The sequence below is a fragment of the Dermacentor silvarum genome, unplaced genomic scaffold, assembly GCF_013339745.2.
Source record: "Dermacentor silvarum isolate Dsil-2018 unplaced genomic scaffold, BIME_Dsil_1.4 Seq83, whole genome shotgun sequence".
Classification (NCBI taxonomy): Eukaryota; Metazoa; Arthropoda; class Arachnida; order Ixodida; family Ixodidae; genus Dermacentor; species Dermacentor silvarum.
In genome coordinates, this window is record NW_023606842.1 from 53,011 (window position 1) to 71,023 (window position 18,013).

The 18,013-nt window shown below is 44.2% G+C and overlaps 1 protein-coding gene across 1 annotated transcript in view; it reads left to right on the top strand.

The window, feature by feature from the left end:
* Window positions 1-16,374, top strand: part of LOC119435684 (uncharacterized) — a gene marked incomplete at its 3' end in the record, with an annotated part of 30,600 nt that extends 14,226 nt beyond the window's left edge. The window contains exons 7-12 of the mRNA XM_049659886.1: window positions 4,448-4,522; window positions 4,691-4,801; window positions 7,759-7,906; window positions 10,690-10,862; window positions 13,035-13,137; window positions 16,241-16,374. Of these exons, the coding sequence (XP_049515843.1) occupies window positions 4,448-4,522; window positions 4,691-4,801; window positions 7,759-7,906; window positions 10,690-10,862; window positions 13,035-13,137; window positions 16,241-16,374 (744 nt within the window). The remainder of the gene's footprint in view (window positions 1-4,447; window positions 4,523-4,690; window positions 4,802-7,758; window positions 7,907-10,689; window positions 10,863-13,034; window positions 13,138-16,240) is intronic.
* Window positions 16,375-18,013: the final 1,639 nt, after the last annotated feature.

Genomic DNA, 18,013 nt, shown 5'->3' on the forward strand with positions numbered 1-18,013 from the left:
AGTAAAAGCCGCCCCCCTCCCTACCGCGCTGCCTTCGTGCTTTCCTCATGTAGTGTGGGAGCTTGAGTCGCCAGTTCCCCTCGCGCTCGGTCGCAAGATACGCATTGAGTGCCGCAGCTAAATTGTTGTTTCCCCTCCCTCCCTCCCATCCCCCCACGGCCTTCCGCACGACGAGAGTCTTCGCGTTTGTTCTCCACCGTACGTTCGATCTCCGTAAAAACGCGCGTCTCTCGCGCGCTTTTATTTACACATATGGCATACAGCAGCATACAGCTTTCTTTTTTCGTTTTTGTTTTCAGGAGTGGGAGCGTGGGTGCGTGCGTGGAGACCAGCAGTGAAAAGCGAAACAAAAAGGAGAAGAAGGGTGGGAGACTTTGGAGGAAGGAGGGCGCGTGTTTTAATCACTATAGCAGGGTGCACGGAGGTCGGGGTAGAACTGTAGTGCACTCCATTTTTTTTTTTTTTTTCAGGAGTGGGAGCGTGCGCGTGGAGACCAGTCTCCAGACGAAAATAACAGCGTTCTTCCACTGCTGCCGCACTTGTCAGGAGAACTTGGTTTCTGTGCTGTGTTGTGATTGTGTTGCATTTGTGTGTGGGTGAAATATGTAATGAATTGTGTTTGAAAGGTGGGTTTGCCCGTTTGGCATAAGCAAAAGCTGAAAAAAGCATGCTTTGGTTATAACGCGGTACCGCTTATGACGCGGATTTTTACAATTCCCGCGACTTACGTTATAAGCAGTCTACACTGTACAGTGTAGACCGCTTATAACTTAAGTCGTCGGAGTCGCGAATATCCGCATTATAAGCGGTACCGCACTATAACCAAAGAAACAATTTTCAAGGCCCGCACATATGCAAAACATGTGCACCGAGCCGCCACGCGTATGCGACAGTCGAGGAATGCGGCTAGAACGTTTGCATTCAATTTACAGTCGAATCTCGTTAATTCGAACCAAATCACGCAGCGGCGCCTCCGACCGGCATTGCTCCGGCACCGCCATAGAGTAAAAGCTTAGGAGAGACCCCTCAAGGCTCAATGTCGCGCGCGAAAAAAAAAAAAAAAACGCGATGGAAATTTCACCTTCTATCAAATGGCAAGGTCGCCGATTCTGCGTTGCGCCAGAACATGCATGTACGTGCTGACATCTCAGCCACGCGTAGAAAATAGCAGTGAACCCTTCTTTCTCCTTTATGCTTCCTCTACTTTCTAGTTACGTGTTGACCTTGCACGCTACGGCTACGGCGCAGAGGGAAGCAGCGGCGCTGTCCCAGGCCGGCCAACGAAAGTGCCCATGCCGGCAAACGCCCGCTTCCCAATAACGGCACAAAACGAAACTTCAGGGAGCTGGCGCCGGGCCAGCTGGAGCGGCGGCAGGCGCGCACGGTGACAGTTGAAAGTGAGGGAGCTATGAGGGAGGGCGAGGGGAGCCACCGAAGCAGCGGAGTTGCCGAGGCGAAATCCGCTTCCCTGCCGCCCTCCTCCCTCACATTCCACAGTCTCCGCGTGCGCCCTTTGCTGTGCTGTGAAGGGGGAGGGGGAGCAGAGTCTCACCCCGATCACCCATACTCTCTGACGGGTGCAAATAAAGTGCTTTCTCTCTCTCTCTTTCTTCCTCGAATACTCCTTTTGGCGCCCGTTTGAGGGGAGCGTTCGCCGTCTCCGCTGACTTCCGTACTCCCAGGCAGCCGCACTGTAACCGGTATTTTGTTTCCCGCAGCTGCACTATAAGCGATACATGTATACATGGAGTGCTATGGGAAAATTAACGGGAGTCTTGAAAGACCGCACTACATCCGGTCCTGCACTATAAGCGGTTACGTTATAAGTGGTCTATACTGTATTGGTTATAAAAATGAGAAGCAGCTGCACCGTCAACTGTTCCATGTTTTCTATAGTGAAATAACCCGCTTACTACTATGCCCCCATGCCGCATTATCGGTTATAACGATGAAGTCTGGCTACTGAGCGTCCGCACCAAAAGGGAATGGAAACTCCTTGAAAAGAAAAAAAAAATTGAGCCGTTGCACGCCGCTGAGGGCTGTTTTCTATCCGTCTCCGCATCGCCAGCCTCGCGCGCCTCTGTCCTGTTGCCCTTCCACCCCTCCGAACACGAATGGGCTGCACCCATACTTGCACGCAACGCCACCCTCCAAAATACAAATGGACCACGCCAACTGCTTTGATAGCACTCGGCTGGCGGAGCGCCGCAAATGTGCGACGCAATAGAGCCAAAACGGCGTTAGCGTCCAATGAAACGAAGCGACGGAGTTCTCATCGCCATAGTCGTCAGTGAAAATTGTACTAGAATGACAGCAACACCGGAATGCTTCGTACCTATTTGTGCGTGTAAAACCTTTATTCTTGCGTTTACCGCTGTGCATAGCACTGCGTTGGCCGCGTGCCTTCATCACTGTATCATAGTCACCATCGATGATCGTGTCGATAGCGGCCGCGATTTCGTCCACAGCGGTTGCGGCAAACAGTGGTCTCGTTTTGACTCGGTACGAGGGTCGGCCGTGTGCCTTCATTAACTGAGTAGTCGCCATCCATGATCGTGTCGATAGCGACTGTGGTTTCGTCCGAAGTTGCAGCAAACAGTAGTATCGTTTTGACTCGGTGCATGCGTCGGCCACGTGCCTTCAGAACAGCAAGTTCGCCGTTCATGATCGCGTCGACAGCGGCCGCGGTTGTGGCAAGCAATAGTTTCGTTTTTACTCAGTGCATAGATGTCAAGGATGAAGAGCACCGTCTACATCATGATGGGCGGCAACCTGGCGACCAGGCGAAAAAATAATTGGAAGTTTAGCCGCTGCGAGGGCTAATCCGAGAATTGCAGCTTGCGCACTGCTTTTGTGCAAATAAGAAACAGGATCGAGTCTGCTGATTCACTGAGTAAATAAAAGCGTGTTGACGTAGAAAGCATTTGTTTGTTTTCTTGATCCCTCGATAATTCGACATTCAGTTAATTCGAACATTTTTTCGGTCCCGTGAAATCCGAAATAACTAGGTTTTACTATAGCAATGCCATTCTTGAATGCCGATAGCCGCGATTTGTTACACACAATTAGAGCGTGCAGGAAGCAGAGTTAAACAGTTAAACAAGTCAACACAATCAGCAGCCGGATGGAGGAAGTTGGTGGGGAGGGGCACTGGCCTCCCCGCCATTGCAATTTTCTCACAAGAGTTCTGCTATTCTATTTTTTTTTTCATGTAACCTGGTTATAACAATTATCGATTATAACAGTAGAATTTTCGTGGCACTTGAATATTGTTATAAGTAGGTTCGACTGTACTAACAAGGTTTCACTATAGTGCATTCGGAATTCTCTGAAACAATCTTTCTAATGGTTGCTGTCTAATGGATCTTGAGGCGGGGTGCTAGGCCGATTCATACCTTGCATGCGCACTTTTGAATATCACAATAGCTACCTCAATGGCCATACAGGCAACATCAGCTCATTAAGGAGAGCAAATTACAAAGGCTTCAGACCACTGAGGCAAGTGTAGTTCTGGCAACATCGTCTTATAGAATTAAGACACCTGAAACAGCTAAAATCTCAAAATTCACCTTTTTCCCTAAGATTGTGTGTTCTTGTGCTGTTTCCATCCTTAATGCCATGTCAGCACAACTTGCCAAGGGTGTGTGAATGTTCGAAATTTCTGAGTAATATTTAAAATATTGCCCTATTTAATTTGGTATTTAATTTAATAGTCATTATCCGTCAATATAAATATTCCTCTAGTGATTGCTGAATGTTTCAAATCGCCAACTGTGCACGATGAAGCATAAATTTGAAGCAAAAGGGAATAAATTTCATACCAGCGGCCATAGTAGGCATAAAACACGAAAAAGTTATGTAGTGTGGTGCACAAAAAGTGAGCAAAAATATTGCTCGGAGAGCAATATTTTTTCGTCTATATCTCTATCATTCGCTTTCATCGAGTCCTGAGTATGTGAACAAACTGTTTATTTGCTCCTAATGCTCCGATGGTGCCTTTTATAAGCAATGCTTCATAACGTGTAATATAATGAATGAAGCTTGCTGTCATTTTGAATATACTAATGTGGAATTGTTGTATATTATAGTGGTGAAAATGGCTGTTCATTATTAGAAAAGTATTCAATACTCGAATCCCTTTTGGCACTATTCTATTCTATTCGTATTCGATTCAGTCTCGAAAATTACTATTTGCACATGCCTACAACTTGCAAGTCATCGCTGATTATGTTACTATGAAATGACATTTGTGCCTAGTCTTAGTTATACCTCAGTTTTACGCTTAGGTACTTTCACTAATTGAAATCCACGAGCTCCCACTGACTAACTCACGACAGAGCCAATACCGCTTGTGGATTTCGGTAACAGTGGTCATGGAAAGCCAATGTGTAATGGAGGTATTATTTTAGTGTTTTTTACTACTTACGGTTCCTTCTGACATGTGCAGGTTGAATCTGCACCGCACGAGAGTATCGCAAACACCGTCATTATGGACTTCCTCTATGGAGACACGCTCGAAGATGTGAGTGCTTCAGAATGTTTGAAGTGCACCTGTGCACATGAACGGAATATCCGAGAATAAATATCATCCTACTAAATAATTTGAGCATCCTACTAAATTTGATACTACTAAATTATCTTCTATAACGTTTTGGGGCTGATATGTTATTGCGATATATTTCTGTTTCAGCTGCGGAACAGGGTAAACCAGATCCCCATATTCGTGGGCCTGCTGAAAAAAGATAAGCAGTTTTGGGTGAACCTTCTGAAAAAGCACATGGTTGACAACAAGGCCATCAGTGTAAGTTTAGTTTCTTTTGAACACAATAGAGAGTTTATACACAAGGGCGATGCGTTGCATTAGCATTTTGCGCTCCAGTCTGCGCATGCACAGCAGATAAGTGGCATTGGGGCTCTTGCATGCGTGCGCTATTTTCAGAATTTAGTGTTGATTGCTAACACTTGTAAGGGGAGCTTTGCATGAGGTAACATGGCACCGCTTGCTTGGGATTTGTCAAAGCATCGTTCTGCACTGTTTGGCTCATTTGTTCCCAACTGATGCTTGTATTTGCTTTAGATTTGTGTCCTGATGCTTCAAGTATTACAGTCAATCCTCGATATAATGAGCACGAATGTAATGAATACCGGATATTAGTAAATATATAAAGTTTGTTTGGTCATACTTTATTCAATGAAGTATTCTGCTATAACGAAATCGAAAATGCTGGGTCTAACACAGTATCAGTTATAGCGATGCAAAATTTAGTTTGAACATGCGTCAAATATATATATATATATTCTGGTAACAAAAATGTCACATAAAGCTGCTGACCGATTTTTTAGTCGCTTAATTTTTCATATTTACGCAATTCCTGCAGCACCACCACCTACTCTTAGCACCATTGTATAATGGCAATAGTCGAAATTTTGGATGCTGCACGGTGATCGGGCATAAACAACGCGTGTGATGTCACAAACATGGCCACCATGAAAAAGTTGCTGCCATGTCGACTGGAACGAAACCGCAACGTTGGTTGTCGGACTCTTGATGAAGCAACGCTGGTTAGGCACGGCCTAAGCAATGCTTGTTATGGAGTGGAGAGTAACAATTCATCGCGGAAAGCTTGCTGCCAGGCATGAACCACGTGTGTGATGCCGCAAACATGGCAACCATGAACAAAGTTGCTGCCTTGTTGACTGGCACGAAACTACAACTTTGGTTGTCGACTCTTGAAGTGACGCTGCTTAGAAGCAGTTTGTCTGGCGGAGGGGCGGGTGACAAGATATCACGGAAAGCTCGCTACGAATATGTTTGCATCATAGACTTTATCGGCGAGTGAGCATTGAGAGTTGGTGCATAGGCTAAACTGATGCCCATAGTTGTGGAGTACGGACCATGTGTGGTCTCCTCCGTGTCAGAAAAGTCTGTCGGCAGCATGTGTGCTTTGCCCAGTAGCTTCACTTGGTTGGATCACAGTCCGCAAGCCAATGTTCCGATCCCACGCGCTAACATTGATCACATGGTTGCATATTCGCGGTGGTGTAGTGTGCATGTGTGTAACTTGTTCCCATGCTTTGTATAGGCCCAGCAACATGTCAACGAGTCATCAAAATCTGCATGACACCCTTAGCTGGCCCTACGGAGCCACCCCACTAGCATTGCTTCGCATATACCTGATTGCAATTTTTTTTTTCAACAATATCTGCATGTTGCTTATTACGAATACTGGATATAACGAATGTATTTTCGTGTCCGATGCGACTTTGTTATAACAAGGTTCAACTGTAGTGACAAGTGGGCACTGCTTTCAAGATCCGTTCTCGATTCTTGAAGCTGTAGGCTTAATATGAGAAACTTGACATGGCGTAAGCTTGATAAGTGGTACGCCTGGCGAGCTACCCCATCTTGGAGGCCATGGACTGCATATGTTTGCTTGTACTTAGTGTTTTTACATGTAGGTGGCACCGAAACTATTTGTGTTACCATTCTACTCGGTTCCACCGCTATTCTGAAAAGAGTTTTGCACTAAAGAGTGACATTTCTTCTAAACTTTGAATAGTCAGTTTTTGCACTTAACCTTTCATTTACTAGAATTGGTAAGCTCATGCTTATGTAAGTGAGCATTCATATGTCTACACAAGTTATAAAGTTTGCTTTTAGCATTGGGCCTATTTTTATCTAGGCATTTGCTCTGCAGGATACAGAAGATAAAGCTTCTGGGAGCACAACTGTAGGCTACACATAAACCTGTAGAGCTAGTTCCATTTTACACTGTACCATATTTAAACTGATTATTAGCTCTCAATGCCCCAACCAGCTGTCCAAATTCTTCGAGATAGCGTGCACCCTATAATAAAATTGTAAAAATCTAGCAAAAATCCCAAGAAATCCAAATGGTGTAAGACTGCAGCTCTTGACGTACCTTGGCAAGGGTTTAAATTCAGAATGCACATGCTTGGCTCAATTGGCTGAAATGTTTTGAAGTCAAGAACTAATTAGACCATTCAATGGGTCTGGAACTCTAACCTGAGCTAAAGGGACCTTTAATTAGGCTGCCATGTTAGTAAGAAACATTACAACCAGAATTTTAATTGCATGAGCAATGTTCCAATGGGTCTAGTACTCCGACTGGAGATGTACGACCAATTGTACAAACAAGCATTCCAATTGGGAGACCAATTGGAAATTACTTTTCCAATGGGTCTCCAATTGAAATATGTAAAAAATCTTTTGGGTGCGATTACGACTTCTAACTCCGGTTGTATTTGAAGGATACGAAAAATGTTTGTGGCAGGAGATTCGTAAGCTGATGGTCCTTAATAGTGAGGCCATTCTATGATTAGTTAGAAATATGTTTCAGGGCCCCTGTAAAACTATAAAACATTAAGGAAGCTGAATGCTTCTGTTACTTTCTTTCTCCCACTCAGCTTTTCCTGAATAAATTCTGTATCCAATGGCACAGACGGTTTTTCTTTGCAGTTGTGACGTGTGGAAGTCTTTTTGTCGAGTTAAAATTGTAAGTTCATTGTTGAAGAGATGCATATTAATGCAGACAATGCTAGGAAGGACACCTTAGTTTATTATGATTGCTCCAGTTTGGACCAGCATGAAAATTGCGGGAAATATAAAGGCTTCTTGCAGCTAAGGCTCACGAGAGCTTCTCAGGACGGACCTAATGAATGAGGGCACTTTGCATGCTTGCTCTTTTCTTTTTAAGTTCTCTTACAGGCCCAATCACACTCATTCTTGTCATGCAGGTGATTGGAGAGCCGAGCCCACATTTGCTGGGGAAGATGTCTGATGCGGAGAGCCAGAGGATCCAGCGACAGCGAGAAACGCTTGGGGATGACGGCCTCCAGAAGCGAGCCGAGGCTCTAGAAAAAGCCATTGAGGCTAATGAGGCAGGTCCTACCACCAAAATGCCTTGCCTTTTGGTATCTTTGACTGGTCGTAGTGCTCAGAATGCGGCCCCATGTTCAGCTGGTTCCATCAACACGACCAGCTCCAGTCGAGAGCAATCGAAGGTGCTCCATTTGTTGGATTAATGATAATCTCCGATATCTGGCCAAGCTATGGTCACATGACCTTCACTTCCACAGGCGCTGCCATTATGTTCACAGTCATTGCCATTATTGCGTAACAATATGGCAGCGCCTAAGCAGCCCGCTTCGATCCAAATTTGCACTCGCTACTTGCTATCCATCATGACAGCAAAAAGAAATGGGGTTAATTCAGCCATCACTTAATCTCGTCTTATGTTGAGAACAAAGAATTAGCGACATTTTGTAGTTATTGTTGAAATCAGATGTTTGTTTTGACGCTGTTAGGCCTAAGATGCTACCGAGCTGCAAAACTGTTTTGATTGCTATCTGCCAGGTGGCACCAGAGCATCTAGCATTGGTCTTGCATTGGCAAGACCAATGCTCTACAATTGTTCTACAAGTGTAATTTATCACTGCATCGTTGACAATATGCCAAAATGTGGTTTTGTGACATATAGTGGTTCCACGGAGAGGTAGTGCATCCATATCACTGTGACATCCCACAAAGCTAAAACAATTTAATGGTGTTGCACTTCTTCAAACGCCATTGATGAGCAACAGCTTTTTGTGAGATCTCAAAATGTATGAAAGACTGTGCTGTAGTCGTGTGATGTACAGCAGAACCTCGATACAATCCTGTTTTGTACTATTTCTCGGCAGCAACGTTTGCGATTGAGAATGCAAAAAATTACCCAATACAGCTACGCTTCTTTCTTAACGGTTAATAGGTTCATGGAAAACACCATAATTTGGCACTAACGTTCAGTATGCTGCCAAAGTGCGACGTTATGATACGTTTTCCGGCCTATTGATTCCCCTTGGAACAAGAAAAGGCGAGAAGCACGCGCAATTGAGAGCAGTAGGTGCCCGCAACGGCTGCTTCCCCGCAGTACTCACCCGCCTATGTCACGTGAAAATTCCACTTAACTCGATTTCCTGTCCCAGTACCTGCAAGTCTCCTCGCGGGTCATTACACATCGTCGCACGTCACTATTCACAGCCATTGCCACCAATCCTATTGCTATAAGCATCTTCACTTATTTGTTTCACAGAGCGTGTGGTATAGGAAGCATACCGCACGCTTTTAATAGGTGATAAGCCAAATGCACCTCCATTTCCTGCTGCAGGCGCCATAAAGTGAGGGTCATGCTTCGCTATGTCGGCATTGTGGAATTGTATTCTGGCGTTGCCCGCCAGCTTGATTTTATTTTGGCTTCCCATCGCCATCATGAAACTACAGTGCGCATCTAGGGGCGTTGAGGCCCCGCTAGTTCAATGCACATTGGCACTTTGTGCTGCAACAACTCTCACTGAGTGGGCACGTCTGAACTTTCTGCCAAAATGCTCCGCCCAAAAAAGCTGCTGACCCAGGCCAAATTCGAGGCGCACAAACGTAAGCTTGCTGAAGCCACGTAAATGAAAGTGCGTGTCTCTGGTCGCTCGGGCCCCACCAGATCAGCATGCATCGGCTTCTCGTGCTGAAACGATTCGTGCAACACTTCGCATTACATAAATGTAAACTACAGTTGAGTCTGCCAAATTTTTTAGTGACTTTGGATTGTACGTTTCCTCGGTTAGTACATTTTTTGTTTCGTTTTTTTTTCCTCCAAAATGTAGGAACTAGGTTTTACTATATAGAAGTTGCTCATGCCTGCATTCCCTCTGCTGTCGCATTGCTCTGGAATGTTGAAGTGTGTTCGGCTGAGACGCTCTGCCTTGAGCTCCCACTGAAATCGGCTCTATAAGCTGCTATAATGCAGTGGACTATTGCAACCAGCCGAACCTACTTTAGCCAAGTTGCTGCATTTTATTTACACCAGGCAAAAATATTTCAGCAGGAATGTACTGGTTAGAATAAATTATTAGCCCATTCTCATGTGCAGCCAGTTGAAGGGACACTAAAAAGCAAAACTGAATCAGCTTAGGCTGGTAAATGGTAGGTTCTTTCAAAACCCTGTCTAAGGCAGGTTAAGGTTGATTATTGCTGGAGAAGGTAAAGGCAAGGTTGATTATTGCTGGAGAAGGTAAAGGCATAACTTCCCTTTTTTTCTGAAATTTTGTGCTGAAACCTTGGCATTAGGACGTCAGCATGACGTCACTGATTTCAAAGGAATTCATATTTGTGCCAATTTGGCACAGCAAAAGTCTTTAAACTTGCTAGGTCAAGTCTTTGGTGCCTTTATGATTCAATGCAGTCCATCTTTAACTCTAAACGATGAATTGGACCAAAAGACGCACTCATAACCTGTGATGTCAAGGTGAGCTGGCACGGGAACCTCAGGGCAGTGTCACCGCTCAATCTTTTGTGCTTGCGTCTTTTATCGTCCATCATGCCTTCTCTCATGATAGCAGCAGCCACGTTGATATTATAAAAGCGTTTATACTTGTAAAGCTTAGTTTAATATTCCTCAAGTATCCATTTACCCTCTATAGGTCCTAGCAGGAACCAAGGGCTGCCAATGAGATAAGTTATTTTCACGTAGGGTTACTAATGCAAATAGCAATTTAAACCGCAGGAATTTATATTTTGCAAACACTAGGTAGTAGTTCTTGTCAGATTGCTTGGGAAATACGTTTCTCCAAGCATATATTTGTTGTGAACGACAAGGCATGAACTAACTGTGCTTGGCAATTTGGTGCAGAAAGAGCCACCAAAGGACATGATCTTAGCTGTCGAAGTTCCACCCGTGTCAACCATCAGCTTCCACAGTCTGTTGCGTGCTTGCAATGCTCATGGCGATAAGGGCATTATGTCCTTTGGCCTTCAAGGAATTCCCTTCCGGTTTGAACTGGACCATATCAAGACCAACTTTGTCTCGGTGGGTGCACATTACAGTATTTGCACAGTGCCAGCATGTAGGATTTTATCGTTATGTTTATCGTTTGGTATAGTTAACTTGTGATTTTCTACTGCGTGCACATGGTGCCGATGCCACTGTCTCACCTTAAAGATATTGAGCCTTGCATGATCGATGAAAGAAATGTGATTTGCCAACAACCTCCCAAGCACAGAGTAATAACACACACACACAATCCACACAAAAAAGTGTATATACTGAGTATACTACAATGGCGTAATGACGTTCAGTTGCATATGTTTATTCCATTTTTAGTTGCATTTACCCATAGTAGCAAAAAAGTTTAATTCCATTAAGGCAATGTTTTTTTTTTTTTTTTCTCTTTTCTTGATGGTCTAAAACAGCACCAGCCATGACTGTTTAAGTAACGATTCCATTTGCAATAATTTCTATTTTACTGAGATTCTGCTTGAACTGTGCTTTCTCAGTGTAGGAAGCAGTAGCGGAGCAGTGGCTCGCATTCAGTGGTTGACAAAACAATGATGCAATGCGCTGCCAAGTACTTACCATTGTTGACCTTAATTACATGCTCCTAACATAGAGCTGACCTCACGATGTCTGGATGCACACTCCCAATGCTTCACAGCTTATCTTTATTTGATATGATGGTGACACCCATTGGATGAAAATGAAAGGTAGACCGTGAAACGTTTGGCAGTGTGCATTCTGATGTTGTGTGTAGTTCAAACAGCAGGAACCCATTCTTTATAATGTATGCAGCATACTTCTATAGCACTACTGTTTCAGGATCACCTGCAAGCTTATCGCTATCTCTAAACTTAAGAAGGACCAACAACCAGTATTGATTGTACATTTTTTTTAGTGATATGAAAAGCTTACCAGTCAGTGTCCACTACTCCAGTGGTAAGTAAGGCAGAGGATGTCTTGGAAGATCTTTTATCAGAATTGTATCTGTAGTCGCAATCGTGTTTATGCATTTCTATACTGGAAAGAGTGAGAGGTGAGCACGATAGCGAATGTACGCTGGCATTGGTGGGAAGTATACGACAAGTGTGACCCTAGTCAATAGAAATTAATCTTTTCTTTATCAATCCGATGGTCATGCTATTCATGTTTCCTGAACTCTTGAATTATTTCTGCAAAAATGGCTACATGCTTTCCTGGCTTTCTGTCCAGCTGCTTTGGTCATATACAATCCAAGCCGAGTTCTTTCTATGCAAGCCGAGTTTTCGAAACATCAAACAACGCTTCTACTACAGTAAACTATTTTTACACGTGATGCACAGTTCATCAGGTTGCCATTCAAAAGCATGTTGTCCCTTGAAAACCAGAGCTAACTGGAGTGAAGAATTTCAGCTCGAATGCACGATTACAACTTGTATCCATATTAACTAGCGTGCAAAACAGCGTAATGTGCTCTGCCATGCAGTGAGGGATGCCACAGTTCTGCCTATAAAATATAAAGACTGCGATTTTAAACGATATGTAATGGTGGCTGAATAACAGCCTAGTTATGTATAGTAATCTGTGGTCACATAGTGGGAATACAGCCCTAGTACCAAAGTTTTACTGCAAAGCATCACGACATACCATTTTTCGTAACTTTTTGTGCCAATTTAAAGTTATAATTTTACTGTGAATAGCATGTTCGATTCTGTCACTATAAATCATGGCCTTTTCATTTCCACCTAAATCTGACGACACGTTTTGAGTGCTTGTCAGTCTCTTTAATGCACTGATATCCTACCTCAATACGTAGATTATGGTAAGTGTTAGGGTGAAGATTGCCAGGTCTTGGCTACTAGTGGTTCCTGAGAATGTGTCATAATCTCAGTTCACAGGCGTTCTTTAATTTCAATACTGCTCAACTGAAGCTTAGACCAGCCATGGATCAAGCCCATGATATAAAACAATGCTCAGCTGAATTTCATAGCATTTGTACCAGCAGGGCAGATAGCTTCAAGCAAGAATTATCTAACTTGTAGCACACAGATTAATGAACGTCTGTTTTAGAGCTTCTTTGTCCTGCTACTGGAGCCTATATTTTGCGACTAGGTGAGAATGTAAGTTTGTCAAAACCTTGTAACGCTTTCAGTGCAAGCCGAAGTGAAGCATCTTTGAATTTTTCAAGTGGAGTTCCAGAAATTTTCTGTGTTCTTTTTTTTTTTTCAGCTTACTGTCATGCTCAACACAAGTGGTATCTCCCAGGACCTTCGCATGCACATACCACTTTTTCTAGAGCTGCTTCATGAGTCACCGGTCATAACAAAAACAGGTGAACAAGCATGTTGTCATCAGTAGGCGGTCGATAGAGCATCCAGATTTGTGGCTGTTCAGTAAAGATATTGTGGACAATTTAAATGGGCTGCACCCTGTAATTGAAAACAACTTTCTAACATTATAGAGCTAGGTTAGGACAATGACACTCTCCCACCCTCTTCTGGTTCTCGCTGGTAGGCACCTGTCATTACGTCCATCCCTTCCTGTTCCTCTGCACAGAAACCAGTATGTGTGTGTCACCAGAATAGATGTCAACTACAGTTGAGTCTGTCAAATTTTTAGTGACTTCAGATCGTACATTTTTCCAGTTGGTAAATTTTTTTCTCACATTTTTTTTTCTACACGTATGAACGAGATTCTACTGCACTTATGCTGATTGTTCATGCTCCAGTAATAATTATCATGTGGCAATAATAAAACTTATGTGCACCAGACTAGAGTGTCAAAATGAAAGATTTTACAACGAAACTGTTTCTGCAAACCCTGTGTCGTCGTCAGTTCACTAAAACCCACGTGACCTAGCAGGAGAGGAGGAGAAAGGGGAGGGGGATTGACGTAAGTCACGCTGTGCAATACTTGCGTTGGAGGGGGAGAGCGTGAGGTGCGCCTACCAATGGCAGTGTACGAAAAAAGTAGGTCAACGGAGGAGTGGGGTGTGAGAGGAGTTGGCGTTAGCGTTAGTTGTATATACGGAGCTTTGGTCAAGGACTCTTGTCGGGGAGTGTTATAGAAAAGTGTGAGGAACGCGCTAGGAATGCCATCGCCCGTACACACCTACGCGTCCCATCCCCCACAAGTAGCACCATTCACAGCTTCGCTGTTCGACCATCTTCACGGAGTGGAAGGGCAGGGGTTTTTAAGTTTCAGTTCCGCAATAACTGTTCATCTCTGGTTAAACCCTGGAGCAAAAATTAATGGCTCAGGCTGTTTGAACTTGTTTATGTTCTTATGCGTAACATAAGAATAATTACAGGAAACAGCATAAATTTATTTTGTGCAGAAACTACACGTGCTGCTGAGCTGTACACTAAAAAAAAAGTTACATGTGGTTTTCTGCATACTGCAAGTAGTTAAAAAAGAAATCACCATATGCAAGCACACCTAAGAAGCAGCATGTCAATTCTACCACATTTACTTCAGTTTACATACCAGTGGGATCAAAAGAGACCAGCTAGCTAGGAAGTGCTTCTTTATTTCAGTGATCCCGTAGGTCTCCCACCATGGGAGAGCTCTTTGATGGGCGCCAATTTCAGACGATCACCAGTGTGTTACTAACAAGCCTGCCTCCCAATGAGCCACATTGAAAACTGCAATAACAGTGCCGCCACATCTAAAATGACCGCAAGTCTGCATGCATTTACAAATGAGGTAGCATGGTTGAGCCACAAGTGCAGGCAATGCATAGATGAAATGCTCTAGAAGTTGGCCAACCTGAACCGAAAACGATTTTTAATGTGAAGCATTCTTCTCTGAGTCACACCGGTTTTTGGGGTCTATCTCGGTATCTCGTCATTTTTGTGGGTCAATGACAGCCACTGCCACCTGCAGTCAAAGAAGGGAAGTAGCTGAGGCTTCAGTTGGCGGCTGCAAACAAGGGGGACGAAGGAGGAGAACCAGCCAAGGGGCACGTTGAGTGTGAGATCATTGCGCACATGCGACGTGTTCTGCGAGCATCTCCTTTTCCAACACGCGTGTTTGGCTGCTATTGTATTACCTGGAGCAAGAGATGCGAATGAGCGTCACTAGCTGAGGCTTCGGTTGGCGGCAGCTGGGAGGATGACAAAGGAGAACCAGCCAAGCGCATTCAGTGTGAATTCATCACACACATGCGACCATGCTCCACTCATTCGCCAAGCACATGTCTATCAATCCCCACCAGCTCGACGAGTGTCTCAAGGTGCAACGATTCGCACAATGGTTCGCATTACATAGATGTCAGCTACAGTTAACACTGGCAATTTTTTTTTTTGTTTTCAGTCTCATTCTGAAGTGAAAAATAAAATCGTAACAATCTGATTCAGTTCAGGCTTGCGCAACAAAATTATTTTTTTTCTATTCTCGGTTCGTTTTCGGTTTCATACCATGCTCCATACTGTTCCAAACTCAAAATTTATCTGCTCCAAGCTGCTCCAAAAAACTTTGGAGTTCTTTTGGAGCAGTCCCAATCCTGTTATTAAACTTTTTGGTATTTGTTTTCAGAGAACTGTGCAACATATTCTGAAAATAAACATTTCAAGAAAGAGTACGAGCTTGTAAATAATCAAGTACTAATAGGCCTAAGATTTTGTTCAATTTTCAAATTACAATTTTTTTTACACAGGGTAGTTAAGCCCACTAACTTCCTGAGGTTCACACGTGGCCACGTCAAAAGTCTTCAAAGTCAGACCACGTAGGCGATGTTTGCATCGATCACATGAGAGTTGTCTTCCTTCTTTATCATAAAACTTGCATGGCACACCTCACCAAGTGTCTCTGCTGCGTGTGGCACACGAAGGTGGTGCAATGTATCATGCGGTCCTCGTGATAAAAACCCGTATGTGCACATGGCACAGTATAGTTATTGGCTTATCGACCTCAACGGTTGTTTTATGCCATTTTTTGTGACGAGGCAGAAGTCGACAGTGGGAAGACGAACATGCACGATTTGCAGAAAAAAAATGCGCTATGCGAGTTGGTAGGTCATGTGCTTGTTATGTTACATTTTTACAGTATTCATTTTGATATGTGTTTTGTAAGCCCGTTGCGATTATGCCACATCATGCAAATAAAATTATGGAGAAACATGATTTTTGACATGACCATTTGGAGTTTTCAACACTACTTCTGGCAGCTTCCTGCAGCATAAGCTTTATGCATTACTTAGTATCTGTAGTGTACGGTAAGAGAGCAATATCTCTAAAAACTGTGTTTTCTTAAATTTAATCTTGTGTTTGAGCCATAGCTTACCTGATTATGTCATATTTTATGTTATTTTTCTTTTGCTGATATAAGTTATTCTAGCTTTGCGATGTAATGTGCGGTTAATTAGCCATACCAAGTATCCTGCAGTGCTGCGAAGGTGCATTGAGTGACCTGCATACGGCCACCTGTCTGTGCAGGCCGCTTGAACCACAACGACGTCATCAACCAACTGGAGGCAGACACCATCCACATCGTCACTGGATTGGGCCTTGAGTGCAGCGCCCGCTTCTTTGCCGGCTCCCATGCCCAGTATGCCTCCCTCTGCCTTTTGGTATGTTGTTACATCCACCACGCTTTGGCAATCATACTGGACATATAACATTTTTTTTCTTTTTCTTATATATTTATTTATTTATGAATACTGCTATCTCAGAGAAATCATAGCAGGTAGGTACATAGCAAATTGTCACATTGAGTAAGGCCCAAAATACGTGACATAAACACTGCACGTAAAATTGAATTAATAGCAGAATTTGTTAGAAGCATTAAGGCAGAATAAAACCATAAATAACACTGCAGATTTTTTAAAAGTACTTCGAGTGTTTCTCAAACAATGACAATAAATCTTGGATAACATCATCAGAAAGGCTTTCCATTCAATAATGGTTCTTGAAAAAAAAAAAAAAAAAGGTACAGTGTAGACCGCTTATAACGTAAGTCGCCGGAGTCGTGAATATCTGCACTATAAGCGGTACCGCACTATAAACAAAACGATTTTCAAGCCCTGCACTTATGCAAAACATGTAGACCAAGCAGCCGCGCTCGTATCCGAGAATCGAAGCGTGCGACTGGGAGTTTTGCATCCGTTTAAATTTACGAACGTTGAAAGGTTAATGTCCCAGTACCCACGATCTTCGCATGAAGCAGACAAAGTAATGTTTTTTAAAAAATGTATCAGTTTCACCTGAAAGGCGAAGCATCAATTGCGATAGCAAATTAGTAAAGAGCTATAAGGAGTAGGGATAGTAGTTTTATCGACTGCATAAACTTGGCACATTCGCTTACTATCTGAATTAACAAGTATGGTGTCAACGCGCACAAGCAAACATGAATAGACTCGATGACTGCAGACAACCACTGTCAAAATGCGGGCGTGGGGAAACGCAGCCGCCGCAGCGAGTGAAAGTTCGTGCGGTCTATCGCTTCAATGGAAACTGAGCTGCGTAAGCACAGCGCATACAAAGGTCAGAGCCGTGTGGATATCGCTTTCAAGATACGGTGCGCGCGACAACACCGACAGCCGGCACAGGCGCGAACGCATTTGTTGGCAGAGTAGAAGCCGCCCTCCCGCGCTGTCTTCCCGCTTTGCTCCTTTCGCATGGGAGATTGCGTCGCCAGTTCCCCTTGCGCCCGGTTGCAAGATACGCATTTGGTGCCGCAGCGAAGCGTTGCCTCCCCTTCCTCCCTCCCATACCCCCACGCCCTTTCGTGCGATAGAAGTCGCGTTTGCCCTCTGCTGTGCGTTCGCTCTCCGTGAAGGCGCGCGTCTCCCGCGCGCTTTCACTCGCACGTACGGCGCGCAGCAACGATTTTATTGCCCTTGGACTCATGTTCCACGTCTCATGCTCCTCCTCTGCATCGCCCTCGTTGATCTCCTCTCCCATCGGTGGGCGCACCTCGTTGAGAAGCGTGCTCGCTACCACCCTTGTCGGCGAGATTTTCCCGCGGAAGCCGCATTATAACTGGTATTTCGTCTCACGCGGCTGCACTGTAAGCGGTATGCATATACATGGAGTGCTATGGGAAAATTAACGGGAGTCTGAAAAGACCGTACTATATCCGGCTGCTGAGGCACGAGGTCGCGGGATCGAATCCCGGCCACGGCGGCCGCATTTCGATGGGGGCGAAATGCGAAAACACCCGTGTACTTAGATTTAGGTGCACATTAAAGAACCCCAGGTGGTCCAAAT